The following is a 20,538-nucleotide window of genomic DNA, read 5'->3' on the forward strand; positions in this document are numbered from 1 at the left end:
ACTTGGAGATGCTGCATTTAATTCCCTCATCCAAGTCATTAATATATATTGTAAACAACTGGGGTCCCAGCACTGAGCCTTGCGGTACCCCACTAGTCACCGCCTGCCATTCTGAAAAGGTCCCGTTTATTCCCACTCTTTGCTTCCTGTCTGCTAACCAATTCTCCACCCACACCAATACCTTACCCCCAATACCATGTGCTTTAAGTTTGCACACTAATCTCCTGTGTGGGACCTTGTCAAAAGCCTTTTGAAAATCCAAATATACCACATCCACTGGTTCTCCCCTATCCACTCTACTAGTTACATCCTCAAAAAATTCTATGAGATTCGTCAGACATGATTTTCCTTCCACAAATCCATGCTGACTTTGTCCGATCATTTCACCGCTTTCCAAATGTGCTGTTATCACATCCTTGATAACTGACTCCAGCAGTTTCCCCACCACCGACGTTAGGCTAACCGGCCTATAATTCCCCGGTTTCTCTCTCCCTCCTTTTTTAAAAAGTGGGGTTACATTAGCCACCCTCCAATCCTCAGGAACTAGTCCAGAATCTAACGAGTTTTGAAAAATTATCACTAATGCATCCACTATTTCTTGGGCCACTTCCTTAAGCACTCTGGGATGCAGACCATCTGGCCCTGGGGATTTATCTGCCTTCAATCCCTTCAATTTACCTAACACCACTTCCCTACTAACATGTATTTCGCTCAGTTCCTCCATCTCACTGGACCCTCTGTCCCTTACTATTTCTGGAAGATTATTTATGTCCTCCTTAGTGAAGACAGAACCAAAGTAATTATTCAATTGGTCTGCCATGTCCTTGCTCCCCATAATCAATTCACCTGTTTCTGTTTGCAGGGGACCTACATTTGTCTTTATCAGTCTTTTCCTTTTTACATATCTATAAAAGCTTTTACAGTCCGTTTTTATGTTCTCTGCCAGTTTTCTCTCATAATCTTTTTTCCCCTTCCTAATTAAGCCCTTTGTCCTCCTCTGCTGAACTCTGAATTTCTCCCAGTCCTCAGGTGAGCCACTTTCTCTGGCTAATTTGTATGCTACTTCTTTGGAATTGATACTATCCCTAATTTCTCTTGTCAGCCACGGGTGCACTACCTTCCTTGATTTATTCTTTTGCCAAACTGGGATGAACAATTGTTGTAGTTCATCCATGCAACCTTTAAATGCCTGCCATTGCATATCCACCGTCAATCCTTGAAGTGTCATTTGCCAGTCTATCTTAGCTAATTCATGTCTCATACCTTCAAAGTTACCCCTCTTTAAGTTCAGAACCTTTGTTTCTGAATTAACTACGTCACTCTCCATGTTAATGAAGAATTCCACCATATTATGGTCACTCTTACCCAAGGGGCCTCTCACGACAAGATCGCTAATTAACCCTTCCTCATTGCTCAAAACCCAGTCCAGAATAGCCTGCTCTCTAGTCGGTTCCTCGACATGTTGGTTCAAAAAACCATCCCGCATACATTCCAAGAAATCCTCTTCCTCAGCACCTTTACCAATAAATGATGGCAGGAGCTAGCCACTACCCCTGCCTCGGTCCACAATCACCACTTGGGAATCCTGTTACAGGATTACCTAAAGGTGAACTTGCAGGTTGAATTGCTAACAAGTGCAATGCTAGTATTCATTTCCAGAGACTAGAATATAAAAGCAACTTTAGTCAGACCGCATTTGGAGTATTATGAGTAATTTTGGGCCTCATTGGGTAAAAAAGAAATGCTGACATTAGGTCAGCCCAAGAGGAGGTTTGGGAAAATGATCCCAAGAATTAAAGGATTAATGTATGAGGAGCAACACACATCAAAATTGCTGGTGAATGCAGCAGGCCAGGCAGCATCTCTAGGAAGAGGTACAGTCGACGTTTCAGGCTGAGACCCTTTGTCAGGACTAACTGAAGGAAGAGTTAGTAAGAGATTTGAAAGTGGGAGGGGGAGGGGGAGATCCAAAATGATAGGAGAAGACAGGAGGGGGAGGGATAGAGCCAAGAGCTGGACAGGTGATTGGCAAAAGGGATATGAGAGGATCATGGGACAGGAGGTCCAGGGAGAAAGAAAAGGGGGAGGGAGGGACCCAAAGGATGGGCAAGGGGTATAGTCAGAGGGACAGAGGGAGAAAAAGGAGAGTGAGAAAAAGAATGTCTGTATAAAAATAAATAACGGATGGGGTAGGAGGGGGAGGTGGGGCATTAGCGGAAGTTGGAGAAGTCGATGTTCATGCCATCAGGTTGGAGGCTACCCAGACTGAATATAAGGTGTTGTTCCTCCAACCTGAGTGTGGCTTCATCTTTACAGTAGAGGAGGCCGTGGATAGACATGTCAGAATGGGAATGGGATGTGGAATTAAAATGTGTGGCCACTGGGAGATCCTACTTTCTCTGGCGGACAGAGCATAGGTGTTCAGCAAAGCGGTCTCCCAGTCTGCGTCGGGTCTCGCCAATATATAGAAGGCCACATCGGGAGCACTGGACGCAGTACATCACCCCAGCCGACTCACAGGTGAACTCCCGATGCGGCCTTCTATATATTGGCTAGACCCGACGCAGACTGGGAGACCGCTTTGCTGAACACCTACGCTCTGTCCGCCAGAGAAAGCAGGATCTCCCAGTGGCCACTCATTTTAATTCCACATCCCATTCCCATTCTGACATGTCTATCCACGGCCTCCTCTACTGTAAAGATGAAGCCACACTCAGGTTGGAGGAACAACACCTTATATTCCGTCTGGGTAGCCTCCAACCTGATGGCATGAGCGTCGACTTCTCTAACTTCCGCTAAGGCCCCACCTCCCCCTCATACCCCATCTGTTACTCATTTTTATGCACACATTCTTTCTCTCACTCTCCTTTTTCTCCCTCTGACTATACCCCTTGCCCATCCTCTGGTTCCCCCCCTTGTTTTTCTCCCCGGACCTCCTGTCCCATGATCCTCTCATATCCCTTTTGCCTATCACCTGTCCAGCTCTTGGCTCCATCCCTCCCCCTCCTGTCTTCTCCTATCATTTTGGATCTTCCTCTCCCCCTCCCACTTTCAAATCTCTTACTAACTCTTCCTTCAGTTAGTCCTGACAAAAGGTCTCGGCCTGAAACGTCGACTGTACCTCTTCCTAGAGATGCTGCCTGGCCTGCTGCGTTCACCAGCAACTTTGATGTGTGTTGCTTGAATTTCCAGCATCTGCAGAATCCCTGTTGTTTGCGTTTTTAATATATGAGGAGCAGTTGATAACTCTGGACCTGTACTTACTGGAGTTTAGAAGAATATATATGGTTTTCATTGAAACCTACTAAATATTGAACAGACTAGATAGAGTGGACAGGCTGAAGACATTTCCAATAGTGGGAGTGTCTAGGACCAGAGGGCCCCTTTAGAATGGAGATGATGAAGAACATCATCAGCCAGAGAGTGGTGAATCTGTGCGGTTTATTGCCACAAACAAACATGGAGACCAAGTCATTTTTAAAGCAGATTCACAGATTCTTGATTAGTAAGCTTACTGGGGAATGGGGTTGAGCTGGAAAATAAATCAGCCATTATCAAATGGTGGAGCAGACTCAATGGGCCAAATTACTTAATTTTGTCTCTATGTCTTACTTTAACAATAAAAGTGTGCTAATAATTCTAATTAGGGAACTTTGAGGGAGGCCCTCTGTACCCATAGTTTTCAGTAAAAGCATTTCAATTTTGAAGAGATGAAGGCAACCTCTTCATTCATCAGATGTTCCTTCAGCAACACTGCTAATTGCTCAAGTGGCAAGTGGCATAGCAGACCCATAGCCCAAATCATGCAAAGACACTGTCCTCCAACATAGAGAGGAGTAGTGGTTTGGAGTTAGGCCAAGTCGACATTCCTGGAATCTTTCTACCTCGGCGTTTTGGGACTAGTGTGCATTTTCTGGAGGAGTGTAATTTTAAAAAGAAATTTTACTGATGAATGCTTGCTTTAAAAAAATAATCAATGTCACTTTATGATGTAATATTATTATACACAAACACACTTCTTCAAAATCTTTATTTGGTTGACTTTCCTTACATTTACTGCAATAGCTGCAAAGGCATAGAAAAATACATCACAGTAAAAGATGTGCAATCTTCAAAGACATCTTACATTCTCAAGTGCACTCTAAAAATTCAGCATTTTCTTTTGAGGTTCGAAACTCAGCTGTCACAAACCCAATGCAACCATTGCATGATCACACAGGAAGCAAATATTTTTCATGCCTGTGCTGGTGCTTTGAAGACTTTGCAATCAGTATCCCTTCACCTCTTACCCCAGCAAATCTCATGTTTCTCCAAAATGCAGGGAGATTCTGCAGATGCTGAAAATCCAGAGGAATATACACAAAATGCTGACAGCCAGTCGGCCAGCATCCATAAACAGTTCTGACGAAGGGTTTCGAGTTGAAAGGGAGGGAGAAGGCAGTGGGTGAGGAACACAAGCTGGCTGGTGATAGGTGAGGAGGAAGGTGGGAGAGGAGAGGATGAAGTGAGAAGCTGGTAAGGGTTGAAGAAGGAGATATGTGAGATAGGAGATTAAACCATGGGAGAAAGGGAAGGAGGGTACTTTCAACACTCTTTCTGCATCATAACTTGCTTTCTCACATCTCAGCCCATTGAGTCCACGTCAGCCCAGGAATCCCATCACTCCCTGTCCCACACTTGTTTTACAGTAACCAATGTTCTTCTACACAACCGGCAACTCCAACCCATTTTCCTACTCTCCACCTATACCAAAGGTAATTTAAAGTAACCAAACCTGCCACTCATTTAAATGCAAAGCTGTCTTCTTGTTCCTTTGCCAACTGCTTTAATCTGCGTTGCCTGGTTACCCACGGCTCCTCTCCTACACCATTCAAATGCTCAACGCAGGGTGATATCGGCTGGCAGCTGTTTCTCCAGGATTTGTGTGTCTGATTAACAGGCTGCCACAGAATCTCAGTACCAGCATTGTCGACAGTAATTTTAATTCTTTTTTTTTGTTACAGTGTATTCAAACCAATCTACGGATCTAAATTCCTTCCTAATATTTCTTTTTAACCTCCTAACCGGCAAGAAGCCACAAATGACACAGGCGCATCCAGTGAGAGTGATGGCATCAGCAGCAGATTACAGCCTGCCAGTTCAGAGATGCAGCGAGCGGTCTGGATCGTCAGAGCCAGTGCTTCACACGGTATTGTTTGTTCTGCTTGCATGTATATCACATACACCGACTTTGCAGGAGCAGTATCTGAGCGTCTTGCTGTTGGATTCCCTAACCAACAGATGTCCGATAGTCAGGACGCACAACCGCTCCCCCCTCCCCATCATCCTCAACATGGGTGCCCCCCACCCCAAGGGCTGTGTGCTGAGCCCACTGGCGTACACTCTGCCCGTTCAGCCAAGTGTCTGAGGAATCACAGTCAAGTTCGATGACACAACAATGGTCATCAAACAAAACACAATGAGGCGGCCTATAGAGAGGAGGTGGAAGAGCTCAAGGCCTGGGGCCAGGCAAATATCCTCTTCCTCGAGGTTAACAAGAAAGGAGATGGTTAGCGACTTCAGAGCTCCACTCACAGCCCCTTTACATCGGCGCCACAGCAGAGGAAACTACTGCAAGCGATTTCTAACTCCTGTGCGTGCACATTCTGCACGCTCTCTCCTGGTCCCAGAACACATTCTGCACAATCAGGACAGCTCAACACCTCTTCAGTCAGAGGAGGCTGGAGAGAACTGGATTATGCACGTCCCTGCTCACGTCATTCTACAGACGCACAGTGGAGAGCATCCTAACAAACTGCATCAGAGCATAGTACAGAAACTGAACTGTTGTGAACAGGAAGGCTCTACTGTGCATAGTCAAAGCTGCCCAATACATGGGCCGGGACCAGCCTTATTGGCCCTTATACGTACATATAGACAAGATACCAGAAAAGGGCCAGCAACATCACGAAGGACATCACCCACCTTGCTCTTGGGCTGTTTGTCCTATTCCCATCAGGGAGGAGGTCAAGTAGCATCCATGCCAGGACAACCAGACTCAAAAACACTTTCCTTTGCGAAGCAGTGAGGCTAATCGACACCTCTACCCACTAACACACCCCTTCCACACTCCGAACCACCACTACTTTATCATTTTCTGTCATCACCGATGTACAACCACTCCTCCACCTAGGATCACTTTATAGACATACAGTAATGCATACAAGCCATCTTATGTACTGTATTTAGATAATGTTTATTTTTATCATGTTATCTCATTGTGTGTTTAATAATGCATTGGATCTGAAGTAACAATTATTTCTTTCTCCTTTACACTTGTGTACTGGAAATGACATGAAACAGTCTTGAATCCACTGCCAATGAACAGAAATAGTAAGGGACTTTATTGACAAGAAAATTAGAAAGATTAATAATTGGGGAAAAACAAGGCATTGCCTTTCTGGAGTGAAAAAAACTAGCAGTTGTCAAAAATATGAAATCGAAAAGCAGAGAACATCAGGAATTCTCATCAGGCCAGGTAGCATTTATGGAGAGAGAAACCAACAATATGTCAGGTCTGAGGAAATGTCATTGATCTGAAATGTTAATTCCATCTCTCTCCCCCTGCCTCCACCCCAGTTATGCTACTTGGCTTAGTCTGCATTTTCAGCATATTGCGGTTTCACATATCAAGAGAGACATCTGAACATTTGGAACATCTCTATCGCAAATCCAAGAGAAATTTAAATATCACAGCCCTTATTTAAATATAAATCAACACAAATTCACTTCTCCAGCAAAGTTACACAACTGTTCATATACCAGATCACTTTGCTTGCTGGAGAATAAGAGGAATTAGATGACATGTTCAAAAAACCTGCACGGGCCGAATGAAACCTCCAGCATTTTGTATGTGTTGCTTGGATTTTCAGCACCTGCAGATTTTCTCTTGTTTCCAACTGGCTACTTTCCTGGCTGTATCCATCAACAATTCAGGTACAACACATTAATGCTATTGCATCCAGAGAGAGGGTTATAATTTCCTCACGTACCATTTTCTATTTAACTAGCTATGAGTAATGGCTACAGCAATGGCCTTTTAGCTTCGAAAGTACAATCGCAGCTAATATATTAGCTGCAAATGTAAAAGGGATTCCCTTCTCTGTATCCAGACAGGCTTCTGTGGGGCTTAATTGAAAACACATTACTCAGAGGTTAGAATGACTCAACTGGAAGACTAATAGTCTAAATAGGTTTCTAAATATTAAAACTGATTTCAACATTTTTAATATCAGCTTTTCATTATATTTTTGAAATTGTTAATTCTTCTCCATTCTGCAACCTCTGCCTTTTGTAATGCACGCATCATGGTGCGCAAGTCCCAACTTCAAAAGGTTTGAATGTATTTTGGCTCTAAGTATTTCACACAAGATCTCTGAAACTGACACCACTTGAAGGACAAACCAAAGCTCCATGCACAGCCCAATTTAACTTTCACCTTTTAACAACAATTAAGATCTTATTAAGGTAGTAGTGGTTATTACTCAGTTAGCAATCCAGAGGTCTGGACTAATTAGTGCCTACATGGCAATTTTAGAAATATAATTTACATAAATAAATAAATAAAATTTGATTTTAGCAAAATGTCATGAAACTGGCAGACTGCTTTAGAAAGGTATAGCTTGGAAACAAACCCTTCAGTCCGAATTCATGCGCATCCTCATACATCTTACTATATTCTCCTCACATTTATATCAATTCCCCTAGAATCTACTACTCATTAGCACACTCATTTATAGGCATCCATTAGTCTCGCGAGACCATGGATTTGCGTTTCCAGGGCGCAGGCCTGGGCAAGGTTGTATGGAAGACCGGCAGTTGCCAATGCTGCAAGTCTCCCCTCTCTACACCACCGATGTTCTCCAAGGGAAGGGAAAGGGCCAGTACAGCTTGGCACTAGTGTCATCGCACAGCAATGTGTGGTTAAGTGCTTTGCTCAAGGACACACCACATTGCCTCAGCTGAGGCTCGAACTAGCAACCTTCAGATCACTAGACTGACACCTTAACCACTTGGCCACACACCAACACGTTCATTAGCCCACTCATAGACAGTGGTCGATTAACCTACCAACAAGACCACTGGTGTATTAACATTTCCCCTAAAAGGTGCCCAGAGGACACAGTTGTTTCTTAATTCTGCCCCAAAATAATGTAAAGTGCTACTGAATTGTACCAAACTCTACAAGAAATAACAGGAATCATTACACATACAGCAGTCTTTCCAGAAGGCAGCCCACCACCGCAATGCCAAGTACAAATGTTGAAGTGGGTGGCAACTTCTGTTTCCTTCTCTCAACCCATTTCCTGGGAACGAATTAAGTAAATACTTCCAATGTGCAAGATCTGGCAAATTCAATGCACATCACCGTTCCAACATGCGTTTTGAGCTGCAAACCACCTTTTGATGCTTTCAAAGTATCCATCAGGTGTTAATGACAGATTGCTATTAAATAAATTTGGGAAAGTAATGAATTCTAAGATTTTTTTCTGATTAGATGTCTTTATAGTAGAAATAAGGTTTTAAAAGCGTAGTTAGAAATTATGCTGCTCACATCAATGCCAGACTTGTTTAAAGCACATTCTGTCAATGGTCAATTACTGGACTATTTTTATATGAAAACATTTGCTTACTTTCTGAATCAATGCATTCTTAGTTTTTCAATTGGATGCAGGGAGGTTCAACAAACCCTACCAATCCACCTAGACCTTTGAACCCCTCTATTCACTGGATAGTGATGTAACGCCATTTCTAGCCCCTCTAATTGTCAATAACAATGAACATAATAAAAGCCTGGACCAAAAGTATAGTCTGAAACAAGGAATTTGTTTAAGAGCCCATGATAAGGCTGGCCAGCCTTCAAGGACTTCAGGCTGGAAATAAATAATCAGGATCTGAACATGTCATTGGCAATGTTATCAACTGGTGGCAATGCAAACTCTCTTCCTTGTGCACATGTAGTAACCTAAACAATGTAGAGTATCATCGCACTCTGCTCTGAATACAACTTTAATGGTGATATCTTTGCAATAAACTCCATGAAGGGGTCACGTATTGACTTACGAATTTTAAACTCAATTAGCAGAGGTTGTTCCAACTGCTTGCTGGAAACTAAATGTTTTGATTAAATGTATATTGAATAAATGAGTCTGAATTGAACTACAACCAAGAAATAGATAATTCTGCATATTACGTTTCTGTTGCAGACACAGTATAACCCATTTTTATATATTAATTCTTGGAATATGGCAAGAGGAGCACTAATTGCTCATTCCTAGTTAGTTGTCTTCGTGCCTATCTTGATATATGCACCCATAGCTGCTTTTTAAAGGGGCACTCTTATTTACATAAAATGGTGCATCTTTACATAGATTAATATAAACATATAGATTATTTCTTTACATCCCAAGACATATAGATTAATTCTCAGAGCTACACTTGTCACTCTAGAAAGCATGCAGGCTCCTCAGTTTTTGCCTTTTGTTGAGTTCAACTTCCACCCTACCTCAGTAATGGCAAATTTTACACTGTAGCGAGGATGAGGAATATTTGAAACTTAAGAAAGCAACCCGCCAAATCTAATTAAATAAACAACTTCAAACCTTAGCAAACATATCCAGTGCCCATAACTACACAGGAGGTTTTCAGCTTTTAAAATTGCAGCTAAATTCTACATCATCAGGAACCATTAAAAGGAGTAGAAAAAAATGTCACAATGGAAAATATTCACAGCAAACATGTAGGCATTGCCAGTCTTACTTCATGCCACCTTGAAACAAATTATAGGTATGGAGGTAAAGGGCAATATGCAGCAGTAGTTATTATATTTTTAACTATATTAGTACAGTCAGCCTCAGCATTAAATTATCTACAATCTCAATTCTGTTAACCATTTATAATATAAACTGAGTACAACCACATTCATGATGCTTGAAAACAAATTGCATTCTTACTGGGTCAAGTTATGCCAAAAACATAAAAGTTAAAACACAAAACAAAACTGTAACTAGTTACTTGAATTTAAAACAGGACATTGTAGAAAAAACGACTCTTGATAAAAACGTGTTCACCTACATTCTCATGAAAAAAAATCAGTCAAATTTACCAAACATCCTTAAGCAAATATCCTAATGATTAACAAGAAACTTGCAAAATTAAAAATCTTAGTGCTATAGAAATCAATGACGGGGGCAGTTTTCTATAGGAACTCCCCAGCTTTCCTACATTTTAGATTATCAGCAACACTTCACAGAGCACTTGGGAGTGCACAAATACACACATGTCCATACTGCCAAATCCTGAAATTAAATAGAGATATTTTTTTAAAACATAGAACAATATAAACACAAATACTATACCTTCCTAGCAATATTAGTGTTTGAGCACTATTATAAATGTAACATTTTGGCTTTTCATCCCTATTTCTTCATGAAAACAAAAATCGCTTCAACTTTTACTTATTCATTTACTTAGAGATATAGTGTGGAATAGGCACTTCTGGCCCTTCAAGCCACACACCCCAGCAACCTCCGGTAACTCTGATTTAACCTGAACCTAATCGTGGGGCAATTTACAAACTATCCTACCCAGTACGTCTTTGGAATGTGAGAGGAAACAGAATAATTTTAACAAGGCATAACTTATACTTTATAAAATTTGTCATTAATGGCAAAATAATGACCATTTTCCAAATGTGCTGGTCTGTCACAATAGAAAAATGAACTGAATTTTCTGACAAAGGTTTTTTGACCCAAAAACATTACCATTTCTTTTCTTCACCCGCTGACTAATCTGCTGAGCATCTTGTACCGTTCCTCTTTTCATTCCAGAGTTTTGACATCGGCAGTCTCTTTGTTGACATTCTGTGTGTCCATTTATCAATTTAAACATCCTAAACAAGGATGCTTTAACCAATTCACTACTTTTGAACTGGATTTCGATTGGCTCAGTTAAAAACAATCTTAAAACTTGTTCCACTCTAAAAGTGATCCCAATTGCAACTGAGATTAAAATTCATTACGCTAAGGTAACACATTCAATTTCAAAAGCAACTTTTCCCTGCAGTACCTGCACTAAATTTGATAGGATATACTTCTGAAATGAGTCAGATGGCTTCGCCACGCATTCATGGGTCAGAAACCATTACATTCATTAGTGCACCAGAGCAAAGCTCAAGACACATTTTTCTCTAAAAGCTTATGTTGCTTCAAAGAACAATGAAGTTCTTAACTACATTCAAACATTGTCCGTATTTTAATAACCAATTTATGGAAACTAGTAAAATCATAAACTACATTATTCACAATTTATAAGTCTGTACGAAGTAATCACCAAAGCTATGGAGTTACCATTGCATTGATTAAGGCCAAGTAACTGCAGCATTTTAGAAATATCACCTAAGGTAATGCTTTTGCTGTTCAAAGCAAGCTACCAATAATGAGAGCTACAAGTAGTAGTTGTTCATTTATGACTATCAGGCCAGAGCTGGACAGCTTCTGTCTAGGACAAACAGCAGAACTGAAACAGAGACTTATTCTAGCAAACACTGCTGCTTTCCAGATGACGTTTGCCTCCAGAATTGGCCACCACCTGGTCAAAGCTATCAAAACTGGCATGCCAACAGGACTAATTGAATCTAGAAACCCATAGAAGACTATTGTCATTTAAAACATATTAACTTAAAATAAACAAAAATCAGCTTTGCGCCTGAAATACTATGCCGGAAAGGATATTGTTTCTTTTGTTCCAGCTGCTGAATTAGAATTAACAGATACATCAGGCTCCAATGTTTTATGTAAAACTCCGGATATCTTCACCTTGCACACAGGTTCAGTGCAGATCTTCTCAAAATTGGCACTTTTTTTCCTTCCACCTCCATTTCCCTACCAATCTGTCGGCATACTAAAGACCTGCTACTCCCAGACCTGCTACAAATATTCTTAGGCAACGAGAATGGTCAAGGCATCAGTGCTGTGATGAGTTGACTTCACTAGTCATAGCTGTCAGTTTTAAGGGGGCTGCTCCTTGGGATTTATGCTGGGGACTGCTGCGAAGATTGTCGTCCATCTAAAAGAAAAAAAAAATCCGACAGATATTTTCATTTTTTTAAAGAATTTAAACATATTTATATAAAATTATATGCAAGTTAACATTACGGATTTCTTCTGCTTCTACAGATTTTGCTTTTAAAAAAGTCATTCACACAATATGTCAATACTTTTGGGACAAGTGGGATTAGGTTAATGTAACTATTTAAAGCAATTGTCTTGATGCAACAGTAATGTTAGATTACAAAGTAGATTAATACGACCAGATGTAGAATGTGAACTAGTATGAATAGAGTTCTTTTTGCCAGAGTTGATTTACGTTTGTAATACAAATCTATATTGAAAACCTGAAGGCTAGGATCTGAAAATTTACTAACATAACTGGCAGTATTTTCTGCGTTCAACTTTAGCTTCAGAAAGCACAAGGTACAAGTTAGTAATGTTGGTAAAAGCAGAATTAGTGGTACTAGAAACAGAGAAAGCCTGACAAAAGGATCAACTTTGAAATACTCTGAAGTTTCTTTTTCCATCTTTCCATGGCGATGACAATGCTTGTCGTTCGCCTTCCAGTTTTCTAGGGCCTTACAACAAGCAACTTCAGCTAGCTTTAGTTAACAGAATAGTCCGCCGACAAGCCGCCAATGCAAACAGATTCTTCCCCTATCTAGCATCTACACATCATCAGGCAAGAGTCATCATGATTTAGAGTCTTTGACTAAAGATTCCTATCCCTAGCTCAAATACAAGGTTATTCTGGCTATCCTGCTTCTGACAGCACCACAGGGCTGTAATCTCCCTTGTTTTATGACACAGCTCAGCACTAGAGTGCAATTACAACATATTTTTGCCGTGGTCAGGTAGTAACGCTAGATCATAGAGCAGTAAAGCTGAGAACCAGGCCTCGCGGCCCATCTAGTTCCTGCCAAACAGCTATCCTGTCTGGTCCCGTCGACACGCTCATCGAACGTACAGGGTTAATAGGGACAAGCTTCACGGTTTCATAAAATAGATCAGTTCAATAGAAAGTGACCAAAAGGATTAATTAACCTTCTCAATCAGGTTGCATTCCTTGTTTACAAGCTGGGTCAGCTTCTGCAGGTTTTCATCCACCATCTCTTCTGGGGTCACTAAACAGAAAAAGAAGAAAAAAGAACCAACAATAGCCGTGAGAAAAACATTTCAGCAAGATCAAGTCAAAAAGACTATTTTCACAAGACCTGCTACATGCTCTGGAAGGAAGCCTCCTCAGAGTCACCTGCAGACTATATTATCATACAATAAACTCCTCCTATACATATCCATTTCTGCAAAATCTGTGTATTTTGTAAGTATTCAGGTACAAAATTAAGTTAAGATGTTATGTTTTCAACTGATTTTCTGGTCTTGTGCAATAATGACCTGCAAAGGGACAAGTAAAGAGTTACAAGATTTCAAGCTCCTCAGTAATTCTAATCTGACTGCTTTGCATAATTCTGGTCTTGAAAGGGGCACAGAGTAAATATTACAATGGCCTTAACAAATGAAGCAGTGCATTCCAAAGCATCTTTGACGTGAAAGTGAAACCAGATGACTGAAAGTGTGTAAAATCTGCTGCAAAACAGATTTTTACGTCAATAAGATGAATACCTTTGGGTACAATAATTCAAAAATTAGCTGCAGGTTGAAGAAAATATGGATTAAAATTTAAAGTAAGCACAGGCTTAAAAGGTAATGTTCAATTAACCCCATTTGAGTTTCCTTTCTCCCACTGACAATGAAAAGGGCTGCTAAAGAGATGCAGATTTATTTGAAAATGCATCTTACAGGATGTGGATATCTCTGGTGAGGCTAACATTTATCAGTCAGCTCTAACTAACCATGAACCATCACACCTGGAACATCTGCAGTCCTTGTGGTAAAAGCACTTTCTAGTACAAGTGTTCCCAACATTTATTATGCTGTGGAGCAAAACCATTAAGGGGTTTGTGGACCTCAGGTTGGTCTTGTTCTAGTGTCTTTGGTCAAGAACTTCTGGAATTCAGGCACAATGACATTCAAGGAATGCTTCAATCATCCCTTCAAGTTCTCTCTCTGAGTTACAATTCAGGAAGGGAATTTGCAAATTCATTCTCTTGGATTTACTCCCCTTACCTATCTCTGCCTTAAAGGTTACATGCTTGGAACGTGCTGTCAGAGTAACCTCAGACCAATTGTAGATGTTGAGACCGCAATATAATGCTGGAAAGAATAAATGTTTCAGAATCAGGCTTATTATCACCAGCATGTGTTGTGAAATGTCAACTTAACAGCAGCAGTTCGATGCAATACATAATATAGAAGAAAAAAGTAAAAGTAAATCAATTACAGTATAGGTATATTGAATAGATTAAAAATCGTGCAAAAACATAAATAATATATATTGAACAGGTGAGGTAGTGTCCACAGGTTCAATGTCTATTTAGAAGTCGGACTGCAGAGGGGAAGAAGCTGTTCCTGAATCGCTGAGTGTGTGCCTTCAGGCTTCTGTACCTCCTACCTGATGGTAGGAATGAGGAATGGGCACGCCCTGGGTGCTGGGAGTCCTTAATTATGGACTCTGCCTTATTAAGGGCTCCTAAGGTTGTCGTAGCCATGGTGGCAGTGGGAGCTTTATAAAGTACTCCAGATGGCTTGCGACTCTAACAGCCTCTGACAACCCAGTCCAACTCTTGGTCTTCATGTGTGGCTTAGCTACTAGGCCCGGCAGAACTGTTTCTACTGACGAGAAGGGGCAAAGATGGACCATTGATGCCTCAAAACCAGTTGCTTCGGGCAGGTGGGGCTCGTCAGGTTTGGACGACAGTCCGGCTAGAAGGAAAACTCTGATTTTAAACTTCCGCTGCCTTGCGACTATACCCACCCATGGGAAAGGCTTCAAGAGTAAACCCCGAGTAAGAAATCTGGAGCCAGGATCTCCAAGGCAGCTTGATATTGTTTACGACTTCACTCTGGCAACCTCTGTGACGACACTGGTGCCAAACTGTATTGGTTCTTGCCCTTCCCTTGGACTACACCAGTGACGTGGAGAGGGGGAACCTGCTACATGGTCAACAGCCCGTTCTTCAAACCTTCCCGCTCAGGCCTGCACCCTGGAGAGGACACAGTCCACCAGAGGTGCAAACCCATGATCCCGTGATCGATGGCTGCCTACTACTACTATCTGAGACACCACTCCTTTAAAATGTCCTGGGTACTTTGTAGGCTAGTACCCAAAATGGAGCTGACTAAATTTATTACCTTCTGCAGCTTCTTTTGGTCCTGTGCAGTAGCCCCAGCCCACCCCCATACCAACAGTAATCCAGCCTGTCAGAATGCTCTCCATGGTACAGCAGTAGAAGTTTTTGAGCGTTTCTGTTGACATATCAAATCTCTTCAAACTCCTAATGAAGTATAGTCACTGTCTTGCCTTCATCGATATGTTGGGACCAGGGTAGGTCCCTAGGGATCTTGACACCCAGGAACTTGAAACTGCTCACTCTCTCCATTCCTGATCCCTCTATGAGGATTGGTATGTGTTCCTTTGTCTTACCCTTCCTGAAGTCCACAATCAGCTCTTTCGTCTTACTGACACTGAGTGCCAGGTTGTTGCTGTGGCACCATTCCACTAGTTGGTATATCTCACTCCTGTACACCCTTTCATCTCCATTTGAAATGTTTATGCTGATTTGTCCCAGATGATGCTGTTTCTTCAATCTATAATTGCTTTCAAAATATATTTGATGAAGTATTTGTATCAGAAAACTGAAGCCCCTGGGACTTAACAGACAGAGTGTGTGGATACAGCGTAGGGTATGCAACAGCAAACCAAAAATTTAATAAAGCTACATTCAAATGTGACGTAAAAGGTGGCAGAACCAAAGATAGATTTTAAAAAGACAAGAGGGTCCATGTATAAAATGCCTCTTCACACTCCATTAGCAAGACAGAAAGACGGCCTGAGGAACATCCAAAGCTCCGTAAACACCATTTATATTCATCTACAAGAGTAGCCCATTCTCCCGTTCTCATAACAATTTGGGGCAGAGGAAGAGGTAGGATCGATCAAACCACCCAAAAAAAGTAGAATAAACTTTTACTGGCTATGCCTGTCTTTTTGTTGACTTTGTGGAACAATCTACGTTCCGTACCTATTCTGGTATCTGTCCCCCACTTTTCCTTCGCTACATCGACGACTGCATTGGCGCTGCTTCCTGCACGCATGCTGAGCTCGTTGACTTTATTAACTTTGCCTCCAACTTTCACCCTGCCCTCAAGTTTACCTGGTCTATTTCCGACACCTCCCTCCCCTTTCTAGATCTTTCTGTCTCTGTCTCTGGAGACAGCTTATCTACTGATGTCTACCATAAGCCTACTGACTCTCACAGCTATCTGGACTATTCCTCTCCTCACCCTGTCTCTTGCAAAAACGCCATCTCCTTCTCGCAATTCCTCCATCTCCGCCGCATCTGCTCTCAGGATGAAGCTTTTCATTCCAGGACGAGGGAGATGTCCTCCTTTTTTAAAGAAAGGGGCTTCCCTTCCTCCACTATCAACTCTGTTCTCAAACGCATCTCCCCCATTTCACGCACATCTGCTCTCTCTCCATCCTCCCGTCACCCCACCAGGAATAGGGTTCCCCTGGTCCTCACCTACCACCCCACCAGCCTCCGGGTCCAACATATTATTCTCCGTAACTTCCGCCACCCCCAACGGGATCCCACCACTAAGCACATCTTTCCCTCCCCCACCTCTCTGCTTTCCGCAGGGATCACTCCCTACGCGACTCCCTAGTCCATTTGTCTCCCCCATCCCTCCCCACTGATCTCCCTCCTGGCACTTATCCTTGTAAGCGGAACAAGTGCTACACATGCCCTTACACTTCCTCCCGTACCACCATTCAGGGCCCCAGACAGTCCTTCCAGGTGAGGCGATACTTCACCTGTGAGTCGGCTGGGCTGATATACTGCGTCCAGTGCTCCCGATGTGGCCTTCTATATATTGGCGAGACCCGACGCAGACTGGGAGATCGTTTTGCTGAATACCTACGCTCTGTCTGCCAGAGAAAGCAGGATCTTCCAGTGGCCACACATTTTAATTCCACATCCCATTCCCATTCTGATATGTCCATCCATGGCCTCCTGTACTATAAAGATGAAGCCACACTCAGGTTGGAGGAACAACACCTTATATTCCATCTGGGTAGCCTCCAACGTGATGGCATGAACACTGACTTCTCTAACTTCTGCTAATGCCCCACCTCCCCCTCATACCCCATCCGTTATTTATATACACACATTATTTCCTTCTCTCTCCTTTTTCTCCCTCTGTCCCTCTGACTATACCCCTTGCCCATCCTCTGGTTCCCCCCCCCCCTTTTTCTTCCCCCTGGGCCTCCTGTCCTATGATCCTCTCATATCCCCTTTGCCAATCACCTGTCCAGCTCTTGGCTCCATCCCTCCCCCTCCTGTCTTCTCCTACCATTTTGGATCTTCCCCTCCCACTTTCAAATCTCTTACTATTCCTTCAGTTAGTCCTGACGAAGGGTCTGAGCCCGAAACGTCGACTGTACCTCTTCCTAGAGATGCTGCCTGGCCTGCTGCGTTCACCAGCAACTTTGATGTGTGTTGCTTGAATTTCCAGCATCTGCAGAACTCCTTGTGTTTACGTAGGATAAACTTCTTCTGAACCAGAGCACTTCTGCACTTTTACTCGTCTATGTTCAGAGTAGTGCAATAAAAGGCAGTGGGATATTATTACTGGCCTTTGGGTCAACACATTTATTCTTAGATTAGGTTGGGAGTATTACCAGTGGCCAGGAGGCCTGGAATGAAAACAATATATCAGCTGTGTAGCTAATGGATGACAGTGCAGGAAACCCCAGGGCCACTCCATTAGCCACACTCTTAGCGCGACTGTTACATCATTCTAATTCAATTGCTCGAAGTCGGCAGCTATGTCTTGTCCCTGAATGAGCATCCAATCAATTCACAGGTACTGTACATCATGATAAATCCAATGGTTTCCCAAATCCCCTTCTTCCCCTCCCATTAACTTACTGTCATGCCATTCCTGACGCATACAATGAACAGTAAATAATCTGAAATATGTCACTGTGTTTTCTCTGAAATAGATGAATAAACTGGGTAAAATACGCACTGTTTTCCACCCACGGTGCTCTGCGACTTACCCGAGGAGCTTTGTACGAAGTACTGAGTTAAGATGTTGTCACAGAAGTGGCAAAGGTTATGGAGCTGATGCAAGTGCTTCTGGAGATGAGCGTTAGGCAGGTCTGCTTTATATAGAGGAGCAAGAAACCCAAATGCAAAGGCGTCAAAACTCGTTGGCCTGAAGAGGAACCAAGGAAAATAAATAAAACAAGATTATAGTTGCTACTGTTAAAGTTTGCTATCAATACTTTAGTCTGTTTTGGGTTAATATTTTAAACTTGTAAGAAAATTATTCTCCAATGAGGATTGGATTGACTTGAACACTATAAAGCCAGCCTAAACTTGAGGGGGCAAATGATCAACTCAAGCACTCTAACAATTCTCTGAAAAGTAGTGAAAACCATCCGTATTCCTATTACATGCAAAATCAGTGACTTCAAGGTACAAAAATTATCCTGATCTCAACAAAAAACATAACCATCTCAATACTACTTTTCCTCCAGCAATAATAAATCAAGTGTGAATGATGATGACCCAAGGAGTTTTTTTGGAAAAGAAAGGCAAAGCAATTTTGTCTCTGATGGATGGCAATATAGTCACTTGAACGAGAATTATTAACATCAGCAGTGATGAAATGGAACTATGTAGACAAGGTTTATAGGACTGGAGGAGATACAGAGTTAGGGTGGAGTGAGATCATGACAGATCTGAAAATTGGTATTGTTGTGCATTTAATATTTCAATAGTACTTGAGTAATATTGTAAATATATTATTTGAGTAAACACTCTGTTTGATAATTCATTACAAGTTATATGAATTCTTAAGGTAAACAAAGTTAGAGCTGCATTTCGGACTCTGTCTTCCTCTGAATTAGTTTAATGCTTTGAAATTACAAAACAACATTGGCGACGATGTATTTTTAAAATGAGCCCAAGGTGGCTAGTGACCTGAAATGCAGCAAGACAATAAAACTAAAAAGAGACCGTCAAGTTACAAAAAGCAGCACAGTACACTTTCTTCAGAAGGGAAGACACAATTGAATTTTTCTTTTTAAAAAAGTCAGAAAAGAAGAAGTCATGGGTTCATAAAGAGAAAGGAAGGATTTGCAGATTCATAAAGAGTGAGTACTAGGTGATAATCATATAAAATGCACAAGTGGCTGGTTACATTGGAAAGATTGACACGTTTGATTACATAACAGATAATTAATTTTATATACTGAGCAAACTGAGTAGTATTTTGAAGCAAATGAAATAACCAACGAGAAACAAGTACCAATTGTGCTAAGTGCATTTGGTTTAAGGGCATAAAGTTTGCTTCAAAGTTGACTGCTCCTACCAAACCAGCAGATATATTGTAATATATTGCATATATTGTAAAAGTGATGTAGGAGCCCTTAGAACTGAAGCCATTGTTGATTATAGAACTCTTTAGGTTTCATACGCGGAGTCTATTTCAGCGTACAGATTGTTTGAGCATTGTCAGTTTAGTAATGGGTTTAATGATGCACTGAGAGGTCATTTAGTCTGTGGAATCTTGCAAGAAAGCATTCAAAGAAAAAACTGCTCTTTACTGAAGCATGACTTGCATTTAAAAGAGCAGTTGAAATTGCAGTTTGAATGGAAACTCCAAACAGAGATGTAATCGAGTTACAGTCAGGAATGAAAGTGATTGTGAACAAAATTGCAAAGTCTAAACAGAAACTGACCATGCTGAACAAACTGTGTCACCGTTGAGGGGCTCACATACACCAGCCCAATGCAGATTTAAATTCAAAACTTGCAGAAAATGCAACAAAGTAAAACATATACAAAGAGCATGTCGGGCAGACAATGCACTGCTCAGGGAAGAGATGAAACTAAAAGTTCAAGTTGCAGCTTCAAAGAGAGCACTAATCTGCACACTGTTGATGAAAAATCTGATAATGATCAGAGTGACACAGGACTGTGTAGATTTATAGTGCGAAAATTAACAATAGATAAGCAATATGGCTTATGCCACAAGTGAACAGCAAATTAATTAAAGTGGAATTAGACACAATTTCAGCTGCATCAGTCATTCCACAAAATGAGTTTGAATAGCCTTTCAAAGACACTAAACTGAAGCCTGCAGAGAGCCAACTAAGAACTTACACTGGAGAAAAGATTACCTCTGTGGGAATGACATTCGTAACAGTAAAATAAAGCAACCAATAAGCCACATTGATCTTGCATGTGGTAGAAAAAGATGGACCAGCATTGCTGGGGCATGATTGGCTGAGACAACTACGACTGATGGGAGATCCATC

General features: G+C 41.6%; 1 protein-coding gene across 4 annotated transcripts in view; it reads right to left on the reverse strand.

The window, feature by feature from the left end:
* Positions 1-4,019: 4,019 nt before the first annotated feature.
* Positions 4,020-20,538, reverse strand: part of mtx3 (metaxin 3) — a 43,652-nt gene continuing 27,133 nt past the window's right edge. For 2 of the 4 annotated variants that reach the window (XM_063049336.1, XM_063049335.1), the window contains exons 7-10: positions 18,271-18,428; positions 14,217-14,303; positions 13,134-13,213; positions 4,020-12,105 (exon numbers count right to left, since the gene is read on the reverse strand). In XM_063049336.1, coding sequence (XP_062905406.1) covers positions 12,004-12,105; positions 13,134-13,213; positions 14,217-14,303; positions 18,271-18,428 — 427 coding nt within the window. In that variant the 3' untranslated portion in view covers positions 4,020-12,003. The remainder of the gene's footprint in view (positions 12,106-13,133; positions 13,214-14,216; positions 14,304-18,270; positions 18,429-20,538) is intronic. The other 2 variants (XR_010018092.1, XM_063049337.1) reach the window with 2 other exon arrangements.

The sequence above is a fragment of the Mobula hypostoma genome, chromosome 5 (assembly GCF_963921235.1).
Source record: "Mobula hypostoma chromosome 5, sMobHyp1.1, whole genome shotgun sequence".
NCBI classification, from domain to species: domain Eukaryota; kingdom Metazoa; phylum Chordata; class Chondrichthyes; order Myliobatiformes; family Myliobatidae; genus Mobula; species Mobula hypostoma.